The 14,162-nt window shown below is 46.0% G+C and overlaps 1 protein-coding gene across 6 annotated transcripts in view; it reads left to right on the top strand.

Annotated features, from left to right (window-relative positions):
- Positions 1-14,162, top strand: part of akt1 (AKT serine/threonine kinase 1) — a 122,398-nt gene that overhangs the window by 85,853 nt on the left and 22,383 nt on the right. For all 6 annotated transcript variants that reach the window (XM_080202609.1, XM_080202612.1, XM_080202614.1 and 3 more), the window contains 2 exons: positions 3,065-3,176; positions 11,916-12,060. In XM_080202609.1, coding sequence (XP_080058735.1) covers positions 3,065-3,176; positions 11,916-12,060 — 257 coding nt within the window. The remainder of the gene's footprint in view (positions 1-3,064; positions 3,177-11,915; positions 12,061-14,162) is intronic.

Raw genomic sequence — 14,162 nt, 5'->3', positions numbered from 1 at the left:
TACAAACCTGTGTTGACTGTCCTTGATTAGATTGTACTTTTCTCAAATGTGAAGTAATTGTCATAAAGGTAACCAAATGCCTTTAGGTACTTGGGTACAGTAGCAAATGTTGCGTACTGATGCAGGTCAACCAGCATCAGATAGTACGTGGCCAGAAGTTAGCCAACAGATTAAGCAAAGTGACACTTGCAGCTAAATTTGTGACTCTGAATGTTATTCCTTTAGCCTGAGATATGACATTGGTGACAAAGATGAATACTGAGATATTTAGGATTGTGTCGTGGGCGTTTGCTGGAGCTGGTAATGTCTGCCACCTGGGGAATTGAGGTGTTTGATCTGGCGGATGCTGCCAGTACTGTCAGTATGAACTGGAAAACGTGGCTGGAGGAGTCTGAGGTGTATGCTGACAGCTGATCTGACACATAAAGCCCAGCAATGGACCTTATTGTTGTTCAGATGGTGAGGGAAAGCTTCAAGATGTTGCTTGAGGCAGGAGGAGAGGTGGATTATGAATGTGTGATGAAATCTTTTGAAGGATTACATGGCGACGCTAAGCATCACGTTCCAAAGGCTTGTTTCTGTCAGTTGAGACAGAAGAAAGGGGAACAGAAACTGAATTTGTGACCCGTTTGAGGTCCAGGCATTGGAGGGATGTAACTATTTTGCAACAAATTTGAATAACCAGATAATGGGTCAGGCACTCCAATGTTGCAAGTTGGATAAGTTGGAGTGCAAGCTGTTGGAAAAAGGTAACTTAATGTTGGATGGTATTTTGAAAATAGCAGCTGTATTGGGGGCAGCAGATGGATAATTTCACTGGTTCCCATCTCTGCTACTGGCAAGATAAAAGTGGAAGATAATGGAATAGCACAGCAGAATCCAGAAGTGTAAGCAGTGAAATTCTGAGAGTGTGTGTTTGGAATGTGACAATTTGGGAACCTTTGGAAAAGATACCTGCTGCCCTACCGTGAGGGATATGTTTGGAAAATGTGTGGGTAAAGAGCATTTTGCCAAGGAGTGCAATAGTAAAGCCTGAACAGGGGGAAACCTGTCAAACCACGCAAAGGAGAGATGAAAGTAGCACAATTGTGAGATGAGCCGAAGAGGATGCAGAGAGCAAGGATGCAGAGAGCGAGGACATAAATAGCAATCGGGGATATGTGTTTTCTGTCTACCACGACAAAGGTCCAGTGATTGGTGAAGTGAGCAGGATTGTAAATTCAGGCAGTGACTATAATGTCACCAAGAGAGCACTGTGGGAGAAACAGAAGACAATGAACACACCTCAAAAATGTGCCTCAAAGCTTTATTCTTACATATCTAACACCCCACTTCAAATTATTGGACGCTTCTTTCCAGAAGTGAGAGCTGGGCTTTTGGAAAGGAGAAGCGGAATCTGTAGTGATCGAGAAAGATGGCAAGCTTCTACTAAGCAGGGAAGCTGCCCGAGTGTCGGAGGGCGCGGGAGGGGGGTGGGTGTTGGTGTGGGGGACAGTTACACGTCAGATTGAAAGTGCATTCTCTGAAACCCTATATAAAGCTCAGGCAGGCGTTTAGACCAGTGTTTCAAGGAAATGGGAAGTTACACAACAACAAAGTAAGATTAACCATTGACAAGAACGTGAAGCCCAGAGCTCAGCCTGCACACAGAACATCTTTCGTCTGAGAGGAACAGTGGAAGCAATGTTCGAGGAACTGATCAATCGAGGCATCATTGAGCCAGTTAAAGGACCCTGTTGTGGTCATGCCTAAACCAAATGTGACATTAAACTTTGTGCTGACGTGTAACAGGTGGATGAAGTGGTAGTGAGAGAACATCACCCAATTCCCACTCTGCGACCAGTGTTTAAAGAGCTGTCAACAACCAAGATATTTTCCAAATGAGTCTTTTAAGTGGGGGTACTACCAGCTGGAGCCTCAACCTGATTCAAGTGGCCACTTTTATCACTTGTTGTAGATTTTACCACTACAAGACATTGCTTTTTGGCATTAGTGTGGCACCAGAGATTTACCAACACATAATCCGGGAGGTACAGTGCTTACTCCTGCTGCCTCACTGTGCCAGGGACCCAGAGTTTAAACGTTCTCTCTGTGTCTGTGTGGGTTTCCTTTGGGTGCTCTGGTTTCCCCCCACTGTCTGAAAGACATGCTGGTTAGTTTGCATTGACCATGCTAAATTCTCCCTCAGTGGACCTGAACAGCTGCCAGAATGTGGCGACTAGGAGGATTTTCACAGTAACTGCATTGCAGTGTTAATGTAAGCCTACTTGTGACACTAATAAATAAAGTTAAACTTTAAACATCATTATTCATGGGGCAAATGGAGAGGAATATAGAAGAGGCTGAGGTCAGTACTGGCTGATTGCAGTGAGGAGGGTTTGGGGTAAATGTAGACAACTGCTTTCGGGGCGTGGCAGAGCTGACGTTCATAGGGCATAAATTCAGCCAAAGATAAGATTGAAACAATGGCAAAGTCACATGAACCACAAAATGCCAGCAAAGTGAGAAGTTTTTAGATATAGGCCTGCCCATCATATAGTTTAACATCTCCTGTTGTGGCCTTCTGTGTTAGCTGCCAACATTTTTTTTTCCAGTTTTTTCTTTCATTCCATATTATCCCTTTAACCTTCATTTCCAAAGAATTTTCTGTGTATACTAAACTGCAAATCTAATAAAATTGCTGGCACCTAAAAGTCATTCAGGTTGTTCGATGTTTGTTTACATATAAATCCTGTTTTTCCGGTTTTTTTTTCCCCCCCTTCATTTGATCTGTTTTTTGTTTGGAATGTCATTCCACATGCCAGAGGGTATTTCTGTTGATTTGATCAGGTCAGATGTACCAGTTGATCAAGGCTGAATTTCCCTGTGTTGCCCGCTCCCCAGCTCCCACGGACGAGGGAAGCATTGGGTTGAACTTCCTGCCAGTTGAAATGTGGAGTTGGAGATTGGAACTGAGAGGCTTGTTATCAGAGTTGTATTTATTAATGATGCCTGGCAGTGGAAGTCAAGTGAAAGTACAATGTTTAGAAATGTCATTTTCAAGCTAATTTCATCTTTCCGTTAGAATGTCAACTGATGAAGACGGAGCGACCAAAATCAAACACATTTATCATTCGCTGTCTCCAGTGGACTACAGTAATTGAACGAACATTTCATGTTGATACCCCAGAGCAACGGTATGTCTTAGTAAAGGATGTGTGTTTATCAGCAAACAATACTGAGCAGCAGGAGGAGGTTGCTTTTTTTTTTAACAGCACAAAAATGTTAACACAAGCAAATGAGTTAATAATACATGGCCAGTGTATTACTTCCACATTCTTAAAAGTTATTTTGCTACTGAAATATTTTTAAAGAAAGCTGAAGTCTAATGTCACCATTAGTATATAGTTGATGTCTTTCAAGAATATTGACTAACTTTGCTACGTTTCATTTCTTGTATGATTTTAGATCAAAGTTTTAGATTGTGCGGCGGCGTGATGGCACAGTGGTTAGCATTACTGCCTCTCAGCACCAGGGTCCCGGGTTCAATTCCCGGGTTGGGTCACAGTCTGTGTGGAGATTGCACATTCTCCCTGTGTCTGTATGGGTTTCCTCCCACAGTTCAAAAATGTGCAAGTTAGGTGGATTGGCCGCGCTGAGTTGCCCCTTGTGTCAGGGGGACTAGCTAGGGTAAGTGCATGTGGTTATGGGGATAGGGCCTGGGTGGGATTGTGATCGGTGCAGATTTGATGGGTTGAATGGCCTCCTTCTGCACAGTAAGATTCTATGAAAGGATTTTAAGCAACTCCATATGGTCTTCAATTATACACTGATGAGATTATGAAGGCATTGAAAAATTAAGATGTCTTTCCTGGGACAGAAAGGTGTAAGGCCTAATAGTGATGTTTCAAGTTTTTGAAAGGGTCACATTGGTCATGAAAGAACTATTACTAGAGGAATGGAAGGGGACAGTTGCAAGAATATTTTTTTCACATTTTTATCAGAAAATTATGTACTTTGTGGCTTGATTGTGGAGTGACAACAACTCAGTCAAATGAGAATCAGTTAAGTTTTTGCTAAAAATAATATATGAGGAGGAGAAGAAAAAGGACGTAATATCATTTCCACTTGAAATGCCAGTTCTTGTATGAATCTGATGGGCTGAATGGACACTACTGTGCTATAATTTCTATGAATCAATCCTAGCCTTTTATAACACTGCTTACAAATTTTCTAGTCATTAACTTCTACCATTTAACTTTCAGCTTTTGTCTCTGATGCATTGTTGAAATGTTCAGTTTACAGATCTAAAGTTATATGCACTCTGTTGTACGAACAATGTAAATGTACATAAGGGGGAAAGGTGAAAATGACTTGCATTATGAACCCGAAGGCTGATATTTTAATCCTTTTCGCGCTGCAAGAGAGTGATTCGATGTTTTTTGTTTGTTCCCCCAGTAACTGTTGCTGTTAGTGACGCTAGTGGCCGTATCCCCAACAGCAGCACTCTTTGAAACATGGGCATGCAGCCACTGAGTTAGATAAAGGGAAAGTAGCTGAGCCCAGCATTCAATGTAACGGTTTCTTGCCACAAGAAAGAGTACCAGGTGCCTTCCCCTAACCTGTTTGGCCATTTACTGGTTTTGGGAAAGCATTTCCTGTTGAAACTGACACAGCACTTTGGAGAAGGAAGTCAAAAAAAGACCTCATTATTTGGATAGATAAAGAAAACGAAAGGAAGCAAGAACAGAGAAGAGTGGAAATCAAGAAAGTAAAAATTGTAATGGGAAAACAGTCTGAAATAATAAGGGAGAACTGGAGAAAAGAAGAAACGTGTTTCTCTTGCTGGAGTCGTGGATTGGGGGATAGATATTTTATTTTACCTCAGATTTGATGTTTTTAATGCTGCAGAATTGTTTGTGGCTGGCTGCTGTTGTGCACCAAGCCCCCATTGAAAGAGGAAAGACAACAGCCACTGGGCATCTCCTACTGCTTTATAGCCAATTAAGTCCTTTTGAAGTGTCGTCACTATTGCAGCAAGGCAGCCAATTTTGCATCTACCAAACTTCGGGAACAGCAATGTGGGAATCATCAAACGACTTGTGTTTGTGATGTCGATTGACCAGGATAACTCTCTTGCTGCTCTTCAACAGAGTGCTGGATTTTATATATATATGTCTGCCTGAGTAGGGCCTCATTTTAATGTCTCATGCCAAACATGACAATGCAACACTTCTTCAGTGCTGGATTGATGTGTCAGCCTCGATTTTCTTCAGTCCTGGAAGGGGATATATACAATCTGCAGTCGTTTATTGTGGCTGTAAATCTCACCTCATTAATCACTATGACAGAAAAATGTTCCAATCTCTAATGGCCTGGAAATGTAGGGAGCTTTTTTTTTAAAACCAATTTTTGATTGCAGCTTTGATGCAGAAGATATAGCAACTTCAGGTTCTAAAAACTAGTTTTAGTTAGGGGACAAAGCCAAGCATTCGATAGAATTGGTCGCAGTTTAGCTACTTATCGTTTTATCTGAAATAGAAGATGCTTTATGATGAACAGTTCAACTAAATATTGGGCAAATTCTTATCAAAATATGGCAGACTGTTGTATCCAGCAGGAAAGCAGGCATAATTCTCTCCGGAGAAACAGGCCAGTTTCCTCTTCAGATCTTTCCACAGTCTGCCAAAAGAATCGGGGGGGAGGGGAGTGCAGGGTGGTATTCATGCCAACATGTAAGGGGTGGGGGGGGGAATCCTTAACACGCTGCAACACCTGGCTGCACAGAGAACTTTAAAGGGCGTTCTGATCATAAAGAACAACCCAGCACGGGAAACAGGCCCTTCGGCCCAACGAGCCCGCGCCGCCGCATCGCCCTACACCTATTCTACCCTGCATGTCTACAAATGGGACCCTACTCAGTCAGATTCAGGGAAGAAATAGTGTCAATTTGGTGGAAACCAATTAGCCTAAGAGCACATCTTTGGGGTGTGGGAGGAAACCGGAGCGCCCGGAGGAAACCCACGCAACCACAGGGAGAATGCGCAAACTCCCACAGACACAGGCCCAAATCCATGTATCTGCACAGCTAGCAGTGCTAGTCACTGAGCTGTTGTGGAGCCCGTCTATCGGTCCAGGATCAAGCACACACACCGACATGAAGTACTAGGCCACTCCTGGACTTCCAAGAGCAGCCCACGCACGACCCGCCGTGTGCATGCCCCTCGCTTGACACGAGGTGGACCTCCACCTGTGGAATAAAGACAAAACATATTAATCATACAGCCTGCCCTTCCGGTGTCTCCCGAGGTTTAACCCTATTTAATAGCCCCTACCATATCCCTCCATTCTCGTTTCACTCATGTGCCTATCTAACTGCATCTTAAACGAGTCCAACGTGCCTGCCTCCACCACCCTACTCGGTAGCGCATTCCAGACCCCCACAACTCTCTGCGTAAAGAACCTTCCTCTTACCTCCAAATTATACCTCCCCCCCCTCACCCTTAAGTGATGACCTCTTGTGTTCGTACCCAGTCTAGGGAGCAGTCTCTCACTATTAACTCTATCTATTCCCTTCAGTATCTTATATACCTCCATCATGTCCCCTCTCAATCTCCTTCTTTCCAAGGAGAATAGCCCCAGTCTCTTCAGTCTCTCCTCGTAACCCAGTCCCCCCATGCCAGGCAACATCCTGGTAAACCTCCTCTGCACCCTTTCCAGAGACTCCACGTCCTTCCGGTAATAAGGTGACCAGAACTGGACGCAGTACTCCAAATGCGGTCTAACCAACGTTCTGTATAACTGAAGCATTAGACGGCAGCTTTTATACTCTAAGCCCCTTCCTATAAAGGCTAACATCCCATAAGCCTTCCTAACAACGTTCTCCACTTGTGACGCAACCTTCATGGATTTGTGGACCTGCACTCCCAGGTCTCTCTGTACGTCTATACTCCTAATCGGCCTACCTTTTATCACATAGCTCCTCCCTGCATTACTCCTTCCAAAATGCATCACCTCGCATTTGTCAGGATTAAATGCCATCTGCCACCTATCTGCCCACTGCACCAACCTATCTATATCCTGTTGTATCACCTGACAATCCAGTTCTGTACCCGCCAACCCTGCCATCTTGGTGTCATCAGCAAACTTGCTGATCACACCACCTACTCCCTCTTCTAAGTCATTTATGTAGACTACAAAGAGGAGAGGTCCCAGTACCGAGCCCTGCGGCACACCACTGGTCACTGGCCTCCAGCCCGACAAGGTACCCTCCACAACTACCCTCTGTCTCCTATTTCCCAACCAGTTCTCAATCCACCTAGCTACCTGGCCTCGTATCCCATGCGCCTTAACCTTTTCTACCAGCCTACCGTGAGGGACTTTGTCAAACGCCTTACTGAAATCCATATAGATGACATCAACGGCTCTCCCATCGTCAACCGTTTTTGTCACCTCCTCAAAGAATTCCACCAGATTCGTAAGGCAAGACCTCCCTCTAACAAAGCCATGTTGCGTATCCCTAATCAGATCGCAACGCTCCAAATGCTCATACATCCTACCCCTAAGTATTTTTTCCATTAACTTCCCTACCACCGACGTCAAACTCACCGGCCTATAATTCCCAGGGTTATCCTTACTACCTTTTTTGAACAACGGGACCACATTTGCTACCCTCCAGTCTTCTGGGACCTCACCTGTGTCCAAAGAAGAGACAAAGATGTGCGCCAGAGGCCCAGCAATTTCATCTTTCGCCTCCCTAAGCAGCCTGGGATAAATACCATCAGGCCCCGGAGCTTTATCCGTCCTTACGCTACCTAAAAGCCCTAGCACTTCCTCTCTCGTAATAACTATATCCTGCAACTGCACCTCCGCTCCCTCCAAGAGACCGCACGATTCCAAACCCCTCTCCTTCGTGAATACCGACGCAAAGTATTCATTCAGGAGCTCCCCCATTCCCTCCGACTCAATACACAACTCTCCACTCTTGTCCCTAAGAGGACCAATTTTCCCTCTAACTACTCTCTTGCCTCTAATATAGGAATAAAATGCCTTAGGATTATCCTTAATCCTACCGGCCAAAGCCATCTCATGCCCTCTCTTCGCCCTTCTAATTCCCCTTTTTAGCTCCCTCCTACTCTCTCTATATTCCTCCAGCGCACACTCCGTACCCATTTGTTTTGACCTAACATACGCCTCCCTCTTCTTCCTAACCAAGTCTTCAATATCCCCCGTAATCCACGGCTCTCTAATCCTACCTTTCCCATCCTTTCGCTTAACCGGAACAAACCTCCCCTGCAACCATTTCATTTTGTCCCTAAAAGCCTCCCACTTGCCAACCGTGGACTTGCCAGCTAACAGTCCCTCCCAGTCAGTTTGCTGCAGCTCCCTCCTAATCCTGCCATAGCTCGCCTTTCCCCAGTTCAGTACACTTCCGCTTGGACGGCACTCGTCCCTTTCCATTTTTATCCTAAAGTAGACGGACTTGTGGTCACTGTTCGCCACATGTTCGCCTACCTCTACCTCACCCACCTGCCCCGGCTCGTTTCCCAACACTAAATCCAGTATAGCCCCTCCCCTAGTCGGGAAAGTTACATACTGTTCTAGCGACCCTTCCATAACACATTTCACAAACTCCTCTCCCTCCGTACCCCCAGCTCTAGGCCCCCTCCAATTCACTCCGGGAAAATTAAAATCACCCACTACAACCACTCTATTCTTTCTGCACCTGTCCAAAATGCCCCTGCAAATTCCCTCCTCCACTGACTTTGGGCTGTTGGGTGGCCTATAGTACACCCCTAGCAGTGTGATCTCTCCCTTTTTATTCCTCAACTCCACCCACAGCGACTCAATCCCTATCTCTTCCATATCGCCCTCCCTCTGCACTACTGTGATGTTTTCCTTGACTAACAGTGCCACCCCTCCACCTCTCTTCAACCCTCCTCTGTCACACGTAAAACACCTGTACCCAGGAACATTCAGCTGCCAGTCCTGCCCTTCCCGTAACCACGTCTCCGTTACAGCCACCACATCCAACTGCCTCACAAACATCAAGGCCCTAAGCTCATCCGTTTTCCCTGCCACACTCCTAGCATTGAAACAGACACAGTTCAACCCGCAAATGTCCCTCGGAACCACCTTCTCCCTTATAATTTTCCTTTCACCCGTCTCTCTCCCAGCCACCTCCCCACCCCCCCTCCCTATTAGTTTAAATCATTCCTGAACACCCCAGCTAACCTCCCCGCTAAGACACTAGTCCCCCTCCTGTTCAAATCCTCCCCACCCCTCCTGTACAGTTGCCCTTCTCTCCGAAACACCTCCCAGTGATCTACATAAGTAAACCCCTCTACCCTACACCAGTCCCTCAACCATGCATTCAACTGCATGATCTCGTCATTCTTAGCCCTGCTCATACTGGGCAGCAACCCAGACAGTGCCACCCTAGAGGTCCTGCTCTTTAGTTTGGCCCCCAACTCCCTAAATTGCCTACGGACCTCTCCCCTACTCCTCCTTCCTATATCCCTTTCCCCTACGTGTACTATGACCTCTGCCTGGGTCCCCTCCCCTTTCAAAATTCCCTCTACCCTTTCCATTATATCTTTTACCCCTGCTCCAGGGAGGCAGACCACCATCCTGGAGTCACGCCCTTGCCCACAGAACCTCCTATCAATCCCTCGGACCCTCCCATCCCCTACCACTATCACCTTACCAGACCCTTTCCGTCCCTCTAAGTCAGTCTCCCCTTCCTTCCTATTTTTCTGTGCCCCTGCCGATGAACCTTGGGGGGCCTCCGGGGAGGCCGGGGGACACTGACTACTCTTCTTCTTCCTCTTTCCCCTCCTAACAGTCGTCCATCCTCCCTTCTCTTCCGCCCTTGAGACCTCCTCCTGCTCATGTTTCCCAGCCATTATCTCCTCATTCTCCCTAACTAGAAACGCATCTTCCAGTCGCCCCTCGAGTTGCCTGACCCGGGCCCTCAATCGCTGCAGTTCTAAACATTTACTGCAGATGTGTACCTTGGGGACCCGTGACACCACCAGGAACTCCCACATGTGGCACCGGACGCAACTTACATTCCTCCCTATATTCCCTACCATGTCCCAACCTCCTGTAAGTGCCCAAAGGTAGAAATCTGTCACTCACCTTCTCCAAGCCTGCCCTCGCCTAAGCCCAGCAAGCCAAAGCCCTTCTCACTCAGTTCCCACTCACTCCGCTGCCCGCTCCCGACGCTGCCCGCTCTATACTGCTACCCCTTTTTTATACCCCCCGCTCCCCCTTAACGACAATCCCCTGGCCTAACTTCCGGTACGGAAGTAAACTACACTCTAACAAGCCCCGAGAACCGGAAGTACAGGAAAAAAGCGGTTTTCACTTTAAATCAGTCACTCACCACAGCCACAGCCACCAGGTTCAATGCTCCGGAGAACATAACCTGAGTAAACACCCCCCCCCGGCCATCGGAGTCAACACTTCTCTACATCATCCCCAGGTGATCATCAGCCTCTTCCCTACAACCATCTCCCCCTCCTCTGCCCATCGGCCCCTTCTCCCCAACAACCCCTGGTCATTGCCCACCTCCCCCACCCTCCCATGCTGGCAATCCCAGCTTCTCCGTCCGCTCCCAGCCTCGACAATATCTAAATGTATCCCCCCGCCACGCACATGAGGCTCCCGCCCCTTAGCACATGATGGCATTGTCAGGTTAGCATGAGCATAGTATCACCCTGGCAATGCCAACCAGTGCTAAGGGGCATGGCCAGGGCACTGCCTGGCTATGCTCCTCCCCAGGAACCATACTTATCAGCGAGAATCCTCATGACAGGTTCACATCTAGGCATGAACTTGTTGTAAACCGCGCTGACGTGCTGTCACATTGGCAACGTGTCAATATACAGCAGGGGTGTCAACCTTTGGCGAGGAGGGGTGGGTGGTGGTTAATTATATCAAAGATTATTCAAATCCAGCCCGTTATGAGTGTGAACCGGATGATGTGAACCGGATGGCCTTCATAGCGAGGGGGATTGAATATAAAAGTAGGGAGGTCTTGCTGCAGCTGTATAGGGCATTGGTGAGGCCGCAGCTGGAGTACTGTGTGCAGTTTTGGGCGCCGCACCTGCGCAAGGATATTTTGGCCTTGGAGGGAGTGCAGAGGAGGTTTACTAGGCTGATACCGGAGTTGAGGGGGTTGAGCTATGAGGAGAGGCTGAATAAACTAGGCTTGTACTCGTTAGAGTTTAGAAGAATGAGGGGAGATCTCATTGAGACGTATAAGATGATGAATGGGATGGATAGGATAGAGGTGGAGAGACTCTTCCCGCTCAAAAAAGACAGTAGGACTAGGGGGCACAGCCTCAAGATAAAGGGGGGGCGGTTCAGAACGGAGTTGAGGAGGAACTTCTTCACTCAAAGGGTGGTGAATCTCTGGAATTCTCTGCCCGTTGAAGTGGTGGAGGCTACCTCGCTAAATATTTTTAAGACGCGGGTTGATGGGTTTTTGATAAGAGAAGGGATTAAGGGTTATGGGGAGAGGGCGGGAAGGTGGAACTGAGCCACGACAGATCAGCCATGATCTTATTGAATGGCGGGGCAGGCTCGAGGGGCCAGATGGCCTACTTCTGCTCCTATTTCTTATGTTCTTATGTTCTTATGTCGCTGGCGTGGGGTGGGGAAGGTGTGTAATCACGTTCTCACCGACAAGAACTGCGACTTTCGGATCTTGAGCCCCCGCTGGCACTCGCGTGAACGGTGGACTCAAGATCACCCTTCCATAGTCTGTTACACATTTAAATGTTCCTCTTGTTTTCAAAAAAAAACCAAGATGATTAAATGCATTGAAGACGCATTGTTTTGGGAATATTTCATCTGTAATTTATCTTGTTTGCTACTCTTAGGTATGCAAGTAAGGTTTGGAATGGTGATCTTTAATTGTGATCTTACAGGGAAGAATGGACAAAAGCCATCCAAACAGTAGCAGATAGTCTTAAGCAAGAGGAGGAAATCATGGACTACCATTCCGAGTCCCCGAATGATAATTCATGGACAGATGGCATGGACGTTTCTCACAATAGACCAAAACACAAAGTGGTAGGATACCTTAACTGCATTAACTTGGGCATCAAATATGTAACAACTTTCATTATTTAATAGAATATTTATGTTTGATATATTGGAGAAATCCCCTATAGATTAAAAATAACAGCTGTTGCTGCTAATTACTGAAAGCATTAATACAGTGTCCCATTGTGTATGTTTTTAACAACTCTATTAAAATAGTCCAAGAAGTGTCATCCAAGTGCACTAAACACCCATTCAGTGTTATCAGTAATTAAATTAGAAGCTTCTGTTTCCTCTGTGAAGGAATGTGAGGTGAGTAGGGAGACATGTTGATATTCTGTTGGTTGAGATTTCATAAGCCAAAGAAAGCTTTGAATTTATATAGCATCTTTCACAGCTACCAAATGATTCTAAGTGCACTGCAGCTCTTGAATATGCTTTGGGAGTGCAGTTATTATTGTAGCAAATGTGGCACCCAATTTGCACACTGCAAGGTCCCACGCACAGCAACATTAGACTGGCAGATAACTGAAAATATCAACTAGGACTCTGGGAAGAACTTTGCTGCTTTTCTTTAAAGTACATGATGGGGTGGAAACTGCCTTCATTTTAATCATAGAAATCCTACAGTGCAGAAAGAGGCCATTTGGCCCATTGAGTCTGCACCAATCACCGATCACCATCCCACCCAGGCCCTACCTCCATATCCCGACACATTTACCCACTAATCCCTCTAACGTATGCATCTCAGGACACTAAGGGGCAATTTTAGCATGGCCAATCAACCTAACCCACGCATCTTTGGAATGTGGGAGGAACCTGGAGTACCCAGAGGAAACCCACGCAGACATGGGGGGAACGTGCAAACTCCACACAGACAGTGACCCAAGCCGGGAATCGAACCCAGATCCCTGGAGCTGTGAAGCAGCAGTGCTAACCACTGTGCTACTGTGCTGCCCCAATGGCTCAACCAAAAAATATCTGCTTTGAAATTGCACTAGATTATGGGCTCCAGTCTATCAATCAACACAAGTCATGTTGATCAGTCCGAATTTCCATGAAGGATACCAGGTTTAGTTTGTGGTCAGTTGCCGAAGCTAAACTCGTAGAAAGCCAATTCACAATGTAATGCAATTTTGCCTAATGGTAGGTTATCACGATACGTCTTCTACATGTTGGGGTCCAATGAACAAAGGTATTTTGGCTGTTTGAATAATGAACATTCTTGACAAAACTGAAAAAGTTGACCGTTAATTTTTTTTTCTCCTGCCCATCTCTGCCCCCACCCCCCTGACCAAAATTCAGGTGAAGTTGATTGTGATCCACCAGCCTCATATGGAAGGTTAGAGATCTGGAGTACTAACTTGTTTTGCTGTATTCAGTGGAAACGTGGGAAGGCCGGATCCATCTTGTTCATCTTTGTCCTTCCTTAGAAACACATTGTCAGTTGCTTTTTCTCTTGCCTTTGATTTTCTTTTTTCATCCTGTTCCCATTCTGGTCTTTCTTTTTTTTAAACTCTTACCTTTTTTTTGTGTCAGTTCCATTCTCCTAAATTTCACCACATATCCAGGATCATTTGTTTATGGTATTGGCACTGCTTCCAATTAGCCCTACCTTCTCAGGACAGAGGTTTGACTCTGGCTCCTGGTATATTTATTTTAAAGTGCAACTCTTTTTCAGTTCTGCTATTTTGTTAGTTTTTTTTTGAATGCCAGAATCCCAGGGTCTGTGAGGTGAATTTTCTTGTTCCACCCACCATGGGAATTGGAGCGGGCAAGGGGCGGATCATGGAAATGTCCGTAGGTTCAAATCTGAGTTCAAATCCCACCATGGTAGATGGTGAAATTTGAATTCAATAAAAATCTAAAGATGACCATGAAACCATTGTTGTAAAAACCCATCTGGTTCACTAATGTCTTTTAGGGAAGGAAATCTGCTGTCCTTACCTGGTCTGGCCTATATATGACTCCAGACCCACAGCAATGAGGTTGATTCTTAACTGCCCTCAGGGATGACAATAAAGTAGCCTGCTTATTTGCCATCCAATCCACCACCTTAAACATTCTCTCCCTCAACACACAATAGTGTCAGTGTGTGCCATCTGCAAGGTGCATTACTGCAACTTAGCAAG

This window comes from Carcharhinus amblyrhynchos, chromosome 14, assembly GCF_965287045.1.
Source record: "Carcharhinus amblyrhynchos chromosome 14, sCarAmb.v2.hapA, whole genome shotgun sequence".
In the NCBI taxonomy this organism is placed as follows: domain Eukaryota; kingdom Metazoa; phylum Chordata; class Chondrichthyes; order Carcharhiniformes; family Carcharhinidae; genus Carcharhinus; species Carcharhinus amblyrhynchos.
Note: the sequence above shows the minus strand (reverse complement) of the source record. Positions and strands in the feature narration are given on the sequence as shown.